This window comes from Bufo gargarizans, chromosome 8 (assembly GCF_014858855.1).
Source record: "Bufo gargarizans isolate SCDJY-AF-19 chromosome 8, ASM1485885v1, whole genome shotgun sequence".
NCBI lineage: Eukaryota > Metazoa > Chordata > Amphibia > Anura > Bufonidae > Bufo > Bufo gargarizans.
In genome coordinates, this window is record NC_058087.1 from 68,072,842 (window position 1) to 68,086,892 (window position 14,051).

At 44.9% G+C, this 14,051-nt stretch overlaps 1 protein-coding gene across 4 annotated transcripts; it reads right to left on the reverse strand.

Moving 5' to 3' along the window:
- Positions 1-1,340: 1,340 nt before the first annotated feature.
- On the reverse strand, positions 1,341-13,732 carry SUMO3 (small ubiquitin like modifier 3). 4 transcript variants are annotated; one of them, XM_044303495.1, is made up of 4 exons: positions 13,537-13,732; positions 8,138-8,254; positions 5,096-5,167; positions 1,341-2,844 (listed from the first exon to the last, which is right to left on the reverse strand). In XM_044303495.1, the coding sequence occupies exons 1-4, from the start codon at positions 13,555-13,557 to the stop codon at positions 2,782-2,784; spliced, it is 273 nt and encodes a 90-aa protein (XP_044159430.1). In that variant the 5' UTR covers positions 13,558-13,732; the 3' UTR covers positions 1,341-2,781. The 4 variants fall into 4 exon arrangements, with proteins under 4 accessions (XP_044159430.1, XP_044159429.1, XP_044159432.1 ...); XM_044303494.1 differs by having other exon boundaries at positions 8,138-8,266; positions 13,537-13,708; XM_044303497.1 differs by lacking the exon at positions 13,537-13,732 and adding an exon at positions 13,145-13,290.
- Between the last annotated feature and the right edge of the window lie 319 nt (positions 13,733-14,051).

Genomic DNA, 14,051 nt, shown 5'->3' on the forward strand with positions numbered 1-14,051 from the left:
ATTTTTCAACAAGATAATGCCAGACTACATTCTGCATCAGTCACAACATCATGGCTGCATAGGGGAAGGATCCGGGTACTGAAATGGCCAGTCTGCAGTCCAGATCTTTCACCTATAGAGAACATTTGGCGCATCATAAAGAGGAAGGTGCAACAAAGAAGGCCCAAGACGATTGAACAATTAGAGGCCTGTATTAGACAAGAATGGGAGAGCATTCATATTTCTAAACTTGAGAAACTGGTCTCCTCGGTCCCCAGACGTCTGTTGAGTGTTGTAAGAAGAAGGGGAGATGCCACACAGTGGTGAAAATGGCCTTGTCCCAACTTTTTGGGGATTTGTTGACACCATGAAATTCTGATTTAACATATTTTCTCAGTTTAAACTTTTGTTCCGTGATTTATGTTCTATTCTGAATAAAATATTAGAAGTTGGCACCTCCACATCATTGCATTCAGTATTTATTCACGATTTGTATAGTGTCCCAACTTTTTTGGAATCCGGTTTGTAATTTATTTTATATAAAGTTTTATTTTTACAGTTTTGCAGCTAGTGTTTGAGGCTACAATTTTTTTTATTCTGTTCCATAATGTGTATTATATATCCATATTAGTACAGAATTGCTAATTTCTTAAGTTGGCCTGCCATCTGCTGGCCAAAATCTGAATTGCAGCTCTAATAACTTGTCTCTTCAGAGAGACCAAGCGCATTGAAATCAATTATGGGCATCCTCATTGGCTGCAGAGGACGCCAATAAGAAGCCCAGAAGCGCGAGCTTTTCACCCTTTAGATGCCATGATCACACCAAGCATTATTGCCAATGGCAGACACCTGCCGGCCATTGCACATGCCATGTTTGCCCATTGCTCCACTGTGGTAGCAAAGGGGTTAGTGACCTATCCTGAGGATAGGTCATCAATATTAGGAGCCTGGAAAACCCATTTAATGTTGAGGCAACGGTATCCAAACAGTTTGAAATTGTTTTGTGGGAAAACATTCGGTAGAACTTGTATTTTAGCTGTTTGGCCCAGGGGACCGACAGCCTCCCCTGTACGCCAGTCATGTGGGTGGTCCAACTAAGTGACCCAGAGTTACACATGCTAAGCATAGAAAGAACAGGGATTTAAACCCATGAAATACAAGCTATATAGCAATCTGCTCAGCTCATCCTGCCTGCAGATCAGATACTATGTTCAACATGAGTTTCCCTTTTAAGATTCTGATTAAATTGTGCACAATACATTTGTTACAAAAAGAGGTTTACATTTTCTTTATTTTGCAGTTGAAATACATTTATCCAGCAGATGAGGATTAAAAGAAACCAGAGGCCACATTGTAGGAGATTAATGTTACAAACAACTTTATTGTGTGGAACAATCTGAAATATGGGAAGAACTGCAAGTTTTTATTGCTAAGTGTCACTTTAGCTAAGAAAACGGCATCAGGTTTAAAATTAAACAATTAAGAGCAGGTTTAAAAGTGGACTATCAGATTAAAGTCTACGGACACCTCTGGGGGCACTTTTTTATCATTACATTTTACTCCTTTTGGGATAATCATTTTTCTACAGCCGACTGTGCATCTGCAGATCGCTGATTCCCCTTTCTCAGTGAATGTCAGTAGCTTTCTGACAGCTTGATCTCTAACCCTTATTACTGAACTCCTGACCGCTCTAACTGATTTAAGCTAAATTATGGTAAAACCCATAAGAATTTAGCTATAATGAGCGTTTATGAGCAGTCAGGAAAGTGCTACAGATCAAGCCGTCGGAGCCCTGAGAGAACAAGACTATTGAAAGTTTTTAATGAAGACCAACTGAAAAATGTTTAGCCTAAAAGGAGTAAAATGCAATGATAATGTCCATAGGGGAGTCGATAGCCTTTAAAGAATCTTGGTCAATTGTAGCATTCAAGACTACTTACATTATTAACTCTAGAGATTCTTGCCCTGAACACTCTACCACATCCACAAAAAGGCATCTTTGTTGGCATACTAGTCTTCGGCAGCATGTTCATTTTCAAAGGAATGGATATCTATGCGGATGCTCAGCTTACTTGCTGCATTAAAAGGAGTGACAGTGGATAGGACAAGGCCAATTTAATTAGATCAACAAAGAACAGATCTGGTATTAAACATCCTTCGTACAGTACAATCACTGACAGAATGAGAACCTGTGTGGATAACCAGGAAAATTAATTTTCACCAGACATGTCAGATACAGTACCCAAAATCTCAACTATTTGTAAAACAGCATCAGCATATGAAGGACCAGCATTTCATACATTCTATGAGAAGTGACCTCCATAATGCAGAGGATTGTAGCACAGTAGTAAATAAAAGCATGTCCCTCCTCCCACCTTACCCATAATGGCTCCCCACTTCCAAACTAACTTCCTTCCAACGTGGCTGTGGGTGAAGTAATCAGTTTAGAAAGAAACAGAAATTTAGAGTGTCCTGACATAAATGCCAGTCACACACAAAGAGGGGAACTTGTCCAACTATTTACATGACAAAAAAACCTGATTACTGTAAAAACAAAAATAACGGTGCCACACAAAATAATACAAGAAAACAAAACCACTTTAGGAAAGTAATTGTTGATATTGGCCCTCTTTACAACAAAACTTCCACCACTTGTATGGAGGGCAAAGCAAATTGTTAAATCAAGAGTCTGCTAATGTTTCCAGAATCTTGTGAGATCAGCATGTTCTTTGTCATGACGGCAGATGTGGGAAGTTAGGTGCATGTAGGCTCGCTGGGGACCTTCCATGTTGGAGAACTGGCTTAGCACATGCCACCTGTCTGTTGTTGAAAGACGTCAATGGTATCTTCATCTTCCATCTCAAGCTGAAGTACAAAGCGTAAAACAAGATTAAAATCTGTAAATTCAAGTCACATAAGAAAATGTGGTAGTGTTCTTCCAGCAGCCCCCAAGGGGCTGTCTCCTTTTTTAAATTTTTCTGGATAGGTCATTAATGTCAGATGGGTGGGGGCCAACCTCTGCCGATCAGCTGCTTAAAGAGATCACTGCGCTTGTACGAGCTCTGCTTTCTCTTCTGCCTTTATCTGCTTGCTGTCACAACTGCAGTGGTGAGCAGTGTAATTACAACTATAGCGTCCCCATTCACTTCATGGGACGTCACAGCTGTAATTGCCCTGCTCGCTGTGGCAGTTGTGACAGCAAGCAGGTAAACTGAAGAGAAGGCAGTGCACTGCGGTCTTTTCAATCAGCTGATTGCGTGCCCCCCCCCCCCAATCTGATAATGAAGACCTATCCTGAGGATAAGTCATTAATATTAATAAAGTGGATAACCCCTTTAAAGATAACTTTTTACCATGATTTGGGACTATTATCTACATTAACACACGCATAGTACAGATCACAATTTTTTTTTTTTCTTACTATGCCTGGTCTCTCAGAGGGGTGGCAGGCTCCCTTTAATGCATCAATGCAGTTACATTTTTCACCCCCACCCCAATACTCTTATATTCCTTAGGGCCTACTCAGATCAGGGATGTTCACATCTGGGTGCTGTCCAAGTGTACAACAGACAGCACACAGACTCAACTCTGACAGTCAATGGGGCAATTCATGTGTCCAATCTTCAACACAAATTAATCCCATGCTGAGAGAAAAAAAAAAAAAAAGTACTAGTGTAATCCTATTCTCTCCCCATTCTTGTATTCTACTCAACAGGTTTGTGCGTATGTCCATTTTTACTAGACAGAACATAAGTTTTACAACACTTGTCTGAATACAGCCCAAGTTTTGTCAGTGTACAATACTAAATCTGTCAGGCTGTGCCCCCTTCTGCTAAGCCATCTATTGTGTCACCACTTTTGAAAAGTGGCAAGAGAATCGAAGGGTCAAATTATTGGGCATATATGGCATGCACCATAATTGGTGATTTCTTTCTGCCACAACAGTGGCATAAAACATTTGATGTGTCTTGGTGCCTTTAGAGGTTTACTATAAGATAAAACCACACTCCTTTCTTACTATACACAGTCATACAATTTTTTTAGTACACCAGTTAATCTGCTGAGTCACTTCCAAAGCAACGTCAGTCTGGCAAGGTGTTAATTAAATGCCCTCTTTATACTGTAAGCCTTCACAGGCACGGACCTCTTCCCCTCTGTCACTAAGTTACCTCATTGTACCCGTTTGTGTTATATTACATATGCAAGACATTTTGTATGTACAGCACAACGTATGTACATAAAATGACCCTACCCCTCATTTTCATGAAACAGATTTTCAAGAACAGCCGAGCAAGTGTGCATGCTTGGATTTGTAGTTTCATAGCAGCTGGAGTGCAGGAGGTTGCCGACTTGTACTTATTTTTTCTTTGATGTGGCTGTACAAAGCTATGCTTCATGCAGAATAAACTTGTTCCAGAGCTTCTTGGGTTACGTATAAAGTGCTGTAGTATCTACCCCAATTGTTGTCCCGACTTTAATCCCATTAAGGGTCCATTCACACATCCATGGTGTATTGCGGATCCGCAATACACCTGGCCGGCCCATAGAACTGCCTATTCTTGTCCGCAACTGCAGACAAGAATAGGACAGGTTCTATTTTTGGCGGAGCTGCGTCCTGGAAGTTCGGGGCCACGCTCCGGAAATGTGGAGAGCACATAGTGTGCTCTCCGCATCGAATCCTGCCCTACTGAGAATGAATGGGTCCGCACCCGTTCCCAATATTGCAGAACGGATGCGGACGTGTGAATGGACCCTAAGGGCTCATGCACACGAACATATTCTTTCCGTTCCATTTTTTTTTCTTCCCCAGACCGTATGCAGAACAATTAATTTCAACGGGTCCGCAAAAAATACAACGGAAGTTGCTCCATATGCATTTTGTTTCCGTATGTCCTATTATTGTTTGCATTACAGACAAGGAGAGTACGGTTCGATCAGGGGGCCATCTGTTCCATAAAATACGGAACACACGCAGACATCATCCGTTTTTTTGCAGTCTGCAAAATACATACGGTTCCTGTAAAGGGCTAATTTTATAAAAATAAGTCACCAAAAGCAGGGGCATTAAGGCTTACTAAAAAGATGGAGGAGCTTATAAAGAACAACTGGTCAATACCTGTGCTGGGGTGTCTGTTTCATTAATAGGCTGACCATCGAACCTGAACCGTATGTGTCTCATCGACAACCCCTAAGAGAAAAACAAGAGTTATAATCCAAAGTATGCATACACCATTTTCAGCTTTATGTATTATGTGCAGTGCAGTATTTTTGCAATACCGTCTGTAAATCAATATTAGGATCACTTTGAATTAGCATTATACAGGCTACACCTCTGGTTGGATCCATGAAAGGGGTTCTGCAGTTTGTTTAAACTGATGATCTATCCTCTGGATAGATCAGCATCTGATCGGCAGGGGTCTGACACTCGGGACCCCTGCCGATTAGCTGTTTGAGAAGGCAGCGGTGCTCCAGCCTTCTCACCGTTTACCGCAGGCACAGTGACGTCACGTCTAGTGTCAACTTGCGTGGGCGAGGCTAAGCACCATTCAAGTGAACAGAGCTTGGCCTCGCCCAGGCCACTTATACTAGTCGTGACATAACTGGGCATGCGGTAAACAGTGAGAAGGCCGCGGCGCTGCTGGAGCACCGCTGATGATCTATCCAGAGGATAGATAAAGTTTAAACAAACTGCAGAATGTCTTTAAATGACATGATGCATTAAAAGAGTTAATAACTTTCTATTACTCTTGTTTTCTGATCATATAAAATATCTGGTTGCATTCAGTAAATGGGAACATTCTTGATTATATGGAGAGTAGAGATGAGGGAATTGATTTGTAGGAGCACAACCACAGTCGCTGCTCTGTAAACAGAGCCCCTGGACTTCCCACTGCTACTCAGAGCAGCTGCACCGACAAGATTATCAGCCTTGTCAGGCTCTTACCCTGTGTTCACACCTGAGCGTTCTGAAAGGAGCGCTCTGTATGCGCGATTGTATCGGCGTTTACAATCGTGCATACAGAGACAAGCGAACGCCCATTGGCGCGCGTTTCCGAAAGTCTATGTACGGGAACGCGCGACAAAACGCCCCAAAGCAGCTCAAGAACTTTTTGGAGCGTAGGGCGTTTTTCAGCGCGTTCAAACGCGCTGTAAAACGCTCAAGTGTGAACCAGGGCCATAGGGAAGCATTGGTTTTCATGTGTTGAGCGTTTTACAGTGCGTTTGCACACGCTGTAAAACGCTCAGGTGTGAACCCAGCCTTAGGGTATGACCACACAGCGTTGTCATGTTGCAGTAGGTCCTAATTAAACTAATGAGGACCATGCAGTTTAATCTACACAGCACCGCATTACCGGGGTGCATTAACAAGGCATACTAATTGAACAGTGTGGTCCTCAGTTTAATTAGGGCCCGCTGCATCCTGTACAGCCACGCAGTATCAGACCACAACTCAGGTTCAGGTGTTGTGTTCACAATAAAGCACCACTTAAAGTTGTATGAAGGTTTTGTGTGCATTGATAATTGCATTTTTATACATTGCATGCTGTCCAGCTTCATAAAGATTGTGGTAGCACTGCATCTGTTTGTAGTGCGCCATACACATTTAACATATTTGTGAGAAATACTGCCTGGCATCTGTTTCGACATCCAAAGTCAATTCACATAAAACTTAGTTAGAATACTGTACAGAGTGAGCGCTCTGTACAGTATTAGTATGTATTGGCTCCGATGAGCCAAAGTTATTACTTCGCAAAGTCTTGCAGGACTTTGGGTAATAACTTCAGAAATTAATTTCTACTGTAAAAAAACTTTTACCGAACTCTAGTTCAGTTCCAAGGTACCAGCACATACTGGGAGGGACAACCCTACAAAAGAATTTAACCAGAAGCTGGTTAAAAACTGTATATCCAAGTAACAAACTACTTGGGGAGGGGGAATATTGCAAACAGTGGCATAAAAGTTCAAATCTATACCAGTTTATAGCAGACATAGATTTGACTTTCTGGAGCAGTTGTCTGGAGATGCGACAAATTCATTAAAAGTCATGTTTGTAACGGCAGTTACATCAGTACATCTGCCCCTTATTGCCTTTTTTAAATTCACACCAAGATGCATAAAAAAAAATAAAGTTTCCCATATAAGAGGTCTCTATAGCCTTTAAAGGGTTGTCCACTTTTCCTATATTGATGATGTATTTTCAGGATAGATCATCAATATCAGATTGGTGGGGGCCCGACTGCGAGCAAACCCGCTGATCAGCTGTATGAAGACAAAGTAGCGCTCGTACAAATGCTGTATTCTCCTCACCAGAGATGGCCAACCTGGCTCTCCAGCTGTCGCAAAACTACAACTCCCAGCATATTCAGACTACCTACAGCTATCAGCCTACAGCAGGGCATGGTGGGAATTGTAGTTTAACAACAGCTGGAGAGCCGCAGGTTGGCCATGCCTGCTCTTCACTATTCATCTGCTTGCTGTCGACATGGCAGCGGTGAGTAGAATGATTAAAGCTTCTCGGTCCCATCCACTTGAATAGGCCGGAGCCTTCAGTTTGAAAAGAACGGGACGGAGTAGATGTAATCACACCTGTGCACTGCTGTAATGTCGACACCAAGCAGGTGAATAGTGAAGAATACAGCACTCATACAAGTGCCGCTTTCTCTTCATACAGATGATTTGCAGGGTTGCCAGCAGTCGGGCCCGCACCAATCTGATATTGATGACCTATACTGAAAACAGGTCATCAATATAGTAAAAGCAGACAACCCCTTTAAACTGGTTCTCTTGGATTTTCATATTAATCCATGCTTTCTTCTAACCTGTGGAAAGCTGTTTAGTTAGGACTTGCCCATCACTCGCTACGCTGATGCCGCTGCACTCAGGCTTCCACTTGAGTCTGTCGAGGTCTTCTCTTCTGTTCCTGTTCAGCTGTATAGTAGTAAATGCAGATGAACAGGAAGAGAAGGGAAGGCATCCAGGTGAGATCTGTACAGAAGAGTCCGCCACCTGTGTGACTGCAGCATCGGCAGATGGCTAAATACTAACTAAAACATCTTCCTTCCACAGGTTGGAGAACACATTCAAGTCTTTGAGACTTGCGCTTAAAAAAAAAAAAAAAAAAAAAAAGTTAGTTGGGCGACTGGTCCAATTGTTATACCTGTCTGTCACAGTATGCCTTCATTAACTTGCTGAGAGGAGTGTGTCGCTTGATTTTGAACTGGACGACAGATCCATCTTGTCCTGCCACTTTAAGATTGATGTGGTCGTTCTCTGTCTTCACGGTTTCCTGGAAAAATCGTCAGTTATGTTTTTTTTAAGACAGTGTTTTTATAATGCTTTTTCTTAGGGGGTGTTCACTTCAGGGTTTTGTCCTACATTTAACATATACAGAATGTAGCACGCTACACTTTCTCATCTTGCAGAACCCAGCAAAAAACGACAAATGGATGCTTTTTAACAATGGAACCCTATGGTGATGGGCGACACTGTACGGAATCCATTTAACATACAAATCATGTACATGTTAAACATGGGGCAAAAATGTGATGTGAACCCAGCCTTAGGCCTTACTCACCTCAGTGATTGAGAGAGGACACGGAGAGCGTACGCACCCATTCACTTTAATGTATATTGTCACAACCGTGTTTCAGCACAGAAGCACCCCCTATTTTTATCTGCGTTTACGGATCCATCATGCCCATTATAGTCTATGGGTCCATGAAAAACACGCACCCAACAAGGACACCATCCATGTTTCATGTACCAGTTATAGGAGATGCTCTGAAAATTAAATTTTCAGCTGTGCAGAGTCTGGGGGAACACTATTCTTCATGGATGAATCACTGACCATCTTGTCATGGATTTCATCACAGATGTGTGAATAAGGCCTTACATGTATAAAGATGGTCATCCCGTGATGACATTTAAAGGGGTATTCCGGTAGGTAAAACCATCAGATCAGTGGGGGTCCTACCACTGGGACCCCCACTGATCACAAGAACGGAGGGCCTGTACACCTTGCAGCTCCCCTGAAATGACGGGAACAGCCACTATTAATTTCTATGGGAGTTCCAGAGATAGCCGAGTACAGCTCTCCCATATCTCCAAAACTCCCATAGAAATTAATGGAGCAGCCACGCGCATGCCTGCCCGGCCACTCCAGTCATTTCAGGGGAGCAGCAGGGGGTATGCGGCCTCCGTTCTTGTGATCGTGGGGGTCCCATTGGTAGGCCCACCTTCATACAGTGACCCAGCATAACAGTTCTGCCCGGACCCGGGATAACAATATGCAGCAGTTTTTGTAACAACTTGTCGGCACTCTTTACGTAATAGGAAAGAGGATATGTATTCGAGGAAAGCTCCAGTGAATGGCGACATCTCCCCGTTGTAAATTATAGCTACAGACTCTAAGGCCACGAGTTACACTTCACATTGGGGCGCAGCTCACCGCCCCCCCTCAGCCAACAGAACACAGGTGATGGATGAATGAGGAAGCCCCCTTCTCCTGTGTGACCCCATTCTGATACCCGGGTTTGTATTATCTGTGATACCTAAAGGGTTACACGACCAGATCAATCAATTTACAGCTTAGTGCAGTGGTGACATGACATATTCAGGTATGTCCTCGCTGCTGTATGTAAAGAGACGGTAGGAGAATATGTCCAAGCGCTGGAGAAGTCTCAAGATTGTTTATTTTAACCACTTCCTGACCAGGCCATTTGCCCCCTTCCTGACCAGGCCTCATTTTGCAAATCTGACATGTGTCACTTTATGTGGTAATAACTTTGGAACGCTTTTACTTATCCAAGATATAGTACTTCATGTTAATGGTAAATTTGAGTCAATATGTTTTACCTTTAAAAAAAAAAAAATCCAAAAGTTAACGAAAATCTAAATTTTATTTCTCTGCTTTTAAAACAAAAAGTGATACCTCAAAATATTCCGTAACATTCCCCATATGTCTACTTTATGTTGGCATCATTTTGTAAATGTCATTTTATTTTTTTAGGGCGTTAGAAAGCTTAGAATTTTAGAAAATTCTTAAAATTTTTAAGAAACGTTCAGGTCTGAAGTCACTTTGTGGGGGCTTACATAGTAGAAAACCCCCATAAATCACCCCACTGTAGAAACTACTAGGGACCGACCGATATTTATTTTATTAGTGCCGATACCGATAATTTGTGAACTTTCAGGCAGATAATTTATACCGATATTCAGCGAATTTTCATTTTTGAAAAAATAAAAATTCCTACACAAATCTGATGAAAATGAATGTTTATGGTTAATGTGTCGTTTTTTTGTTTGTAAATCTTTCTTTTTCATTTATACTTAATAAAATATATATTTTTTTTACCAACTTTTAGCCCCCTTAGGGAGTAGAACCCTTGTCCTATTCACCCTGATAGAGCTCTATCAGGGTGAATAGGACCTCACACTGTCCCTGCTGCTCTGTGCTTTGTGCACACAGCAGCATGGAGCTTACTATGGCAGCCAGGGCTTCAATAGAGTCCTGGCTGTCATGGTAACCGATCGGAGCCCCAGGATTACACTGCTGGGGCTACGATCGGAGGAGAGGACCCTGTGGCAACTACCACCAATGATTAATACTGGGGTGCACTGCGCCACCAATAAAGATAAACCTCTCATGAATTCATATACAGGAGGCGGGAGCTGACCGCAGAATCACATAGCCGGCTCCCAACCTCCATGAGCTTTAGCTGCGATCCGCGGCACCTGAGGGGTTATCGGGAGCCGGCTATGCTATTCTGCAGCCAGCTCCCGCCTCCTGTATATGAATGAGAGAGTTATCATTGGTGGCGCAGTGGCCATAGCCCCGCCCCTCCTCTTGTCCCCTGTCCTCTGATTGGTGGCAGCAGCAGCACAGGGGTAGGGAGACACTGCTTCCTTCTCCCCTGTGCTGCTGAGGGAACACGGAGAGCGCTGAGAGCAGTGCGATCTGTGTTCCCCATACGTTATCGGAATATCGGCAAAATAAATGCAGATAACAGTCAAAATCCTCAATATCGGCCAATAGGGGTAAAACCGATAATCGGTCGATCCCTAGAAACTACACCCCTTAAGTTACTCAAAAACGATTTTACAAACTGTATTAATCCTTTAGGTGTTCAACAAGAATTAAAGGGGTTGCCCGAGTTATTTTTTTTTCTATGTTCCTAACTAAGCAAATGTAACAGCTTTCCAATTACTTTCAGGCACTTACTAATGTATTGTGATTGTACATATTGCTTCCTTTGCTGGCTGGGTTCATTTTCCCATCACATTATACACTGCTCGTTTCCATGGTTACGACCACCCTCTAGTCCAGCAGCTGTGGTCACACGTGCACACTACAGAAAAAAAAGTGTCAGCCTATGTGTTCTCCCATGGTCCCAGTCACTGGAAAGACCGATACTTTCCAATAATGTGCAAGAACAACCAACGCTGCTGGACTACAGGTGGTTGTAACTAGGGATCGACCGATTATTGGAGTTTCCGATATTAACGGACTATATTCATGATTTTTAAAGTGATTGGTATCTAACCTTGCCGATAATGCGTTGAGTGCGCTATCACAGAACATGTTCCCTCGGCAGCACAGGGGAGAAGGAGTCTCAATGAGGAGACGGGCGCACTGCACCAATGATAATTAACGTCTAATACAGGAGGTGGGTGTGGCACCTGAGGGGTTAACTGCTGCCGCTGATCGCAGCTCCCTGTCAGAAGCAGGGTGCCGGCTATGTGATTCTGTGCCGACACACCCGCCTCCTGTATTAGACTTTAATTATCATTGGTGGAGCAGTGCTCCACCAACCCCCCCCCCCCCCCCCAGTATTAAAGTCATTGGTGGCAGTGGCCACAAGGTCCCCTCCTCATTGGTGGAAGCTTTTGATCAGAGCCCCAGCAGTGTAATCCTGGGGCTCCGATTGGTTCCCATGGCAGCCAGGACGCTACTGAAGCCCTGGCGACCATAGTCAGCTCCCTGCTGCTGTGTGTACTATGCACAGGGCAGCAGGGAGAGTGCCAAGTCCTATTTACCCTAATAGAGCTCTATCAGGGTGAATAGGACAAGGGATGAAAAGTTCCCAGGTTCTAGCCCCTAAGGGGGCTAATAGTTATAAAAGTAGGGGGGAAAAAAACCAAACAAAAAAAGCAATTCTGTCGATCCCTGGTTGTAACCATGGAAACAAGTAGTGTATACTGTGATGGAAAACTGAATTAAGCCTCTGATCCGTGGGGGTCCATCACCCAGGACCCCCACCAATCAGCTGCTTGAGAATGTAGCAGTGCTCCTGTGTTTATTGATCACGTGGCCTAGGCGCAGCTCAGTGAGCGGATACGAGCGCGATACCAGAGCTATACACACAACTTTCCATCCACGTCAAATCCACATCTTTTGTGGATCGACTGCAGACCCATTCATTTCTATGGGCAAGAAGGGAAAACAAAACAAAACCGAGGACAGAACACAGACATCTGTGCAGCTATGTCCTATTCTTAGGGTACTTTCACACTTGTGTTCTGAAGATCCAGCAAGCAGTTCCATCGCCGGAATTGCCTGCCAGATCTAGAAATCAGCGTGCAAACGGATGGCATTTGTAGACGGATCCGTACATTTTTTTATTTGCATTTTTAAAGGCCTGCACATGCACAGGACCCAGCATGCCAGACGGAGAAAATACTGCAGCATGTTGCGGTATTTTCTACGGCCAAATACTGTAAAAGGGACTGAACGGATTGCTCTCCATTCAGGATGCATTATGATAATACTGATCAGTTCTTTTCCGGTATTGAGCCCCTAAGAGGAAAACATCCATGCCGGAAAACTTTACCGCTAGTGTGAAAGTAGCCTTACCCATCAGCATTTTTCAGGCCATCAAGAACCGCAGGTCCACAGAACAGACACGGCTGTGCAGGAGGCCTGGTACTGGATCTCAGTACCTGGTCGTCTACTTTATCAGTTTCCCTCCCTTGGCACCTTTTATAGAGGCTCCACTTGCTAAAGTGCCCGTCCTGTCAGGAAAGGATATCACAGCAGACACCGAGCGCTCTGACCCCACTTCTGTACTACCACTGCAGCCATAACGTGGCCTCTGAGGAAACCGATCACCCCCCCCTCCCGTTATATTGGCACTACCCGAGCGGTATAAGCGGACGATACCATTACCATGGCTGCGGGGTAGGTCCTGGAGCCGGGCGGCCGCTGTGGTGGTGGTACACGTGCAGAGAAGCCGGGTTTGGCGCGCAATCTCCCGGGACGTTGCAGCTTATGAATCACATAGTCGGGCCTCCCCCTCCTCTTTCCCCGGGCCTCCTCCCCCTCCTCTTTCCCCCGGGCCTCCTCCCCCTCTGCCCGGGTCCTCCCCGACCTGCCTTACACCACACAGCGCCGTTACGTCTCCACTCCTCCCTACCATCCCCCGCTCGCAGTGCGGCCTACCTGCCGGCAGCGGCTTTAACGCGCGGTGCGGTTTTAAGTTTGAGGCCGGATCGCGGCACCCGACGCGGCGGCCCGTCCCCCCTCCCGTCTCTTGACGCCACGGCACACGAGCTCCCTACCTTGGGCTTCTCCTCGGACATGGCTGCGGCTGCTCTCCCGCTCTTTCTCTCCGTCGGGGTTTATACTTCTACCTCGCTTGTGTCGGGCACGCGCGTCACCTCCACATTATAACGCGAGGCGGTTGGTGCGATCGGATCACGTGCCGAAATGCGCGTTCACGTTGCGCGTTCACGTCACTTTCCCCTCCCCCTTCACCTCGAGCGCGCCCGAGCTGGATCCCCGCATGTCCTCACTATAGGCACAGACCGCACGGGGGCGCGCCCGGAGTGATGGGGGAGGGGGAGGTAAGCTGCCTATGGCGTACGGAATGAGGGGGGATGGGATGGAGTGGGCGATCCACTTCGTGGTGAAAGACTCTTCAGGACAATGGTGGGGGCAGGGTCACCCCTAATTAGAAGAGGCTGCTGTGGGCAGGCGACATGGACGTCAGTAGGACAGAGACTGTTCTTTCCTCCATATTGCGGCTCAATGTCACACAGCAGAGTAGACCGAGCCAGTAGAAAAACAGCACACG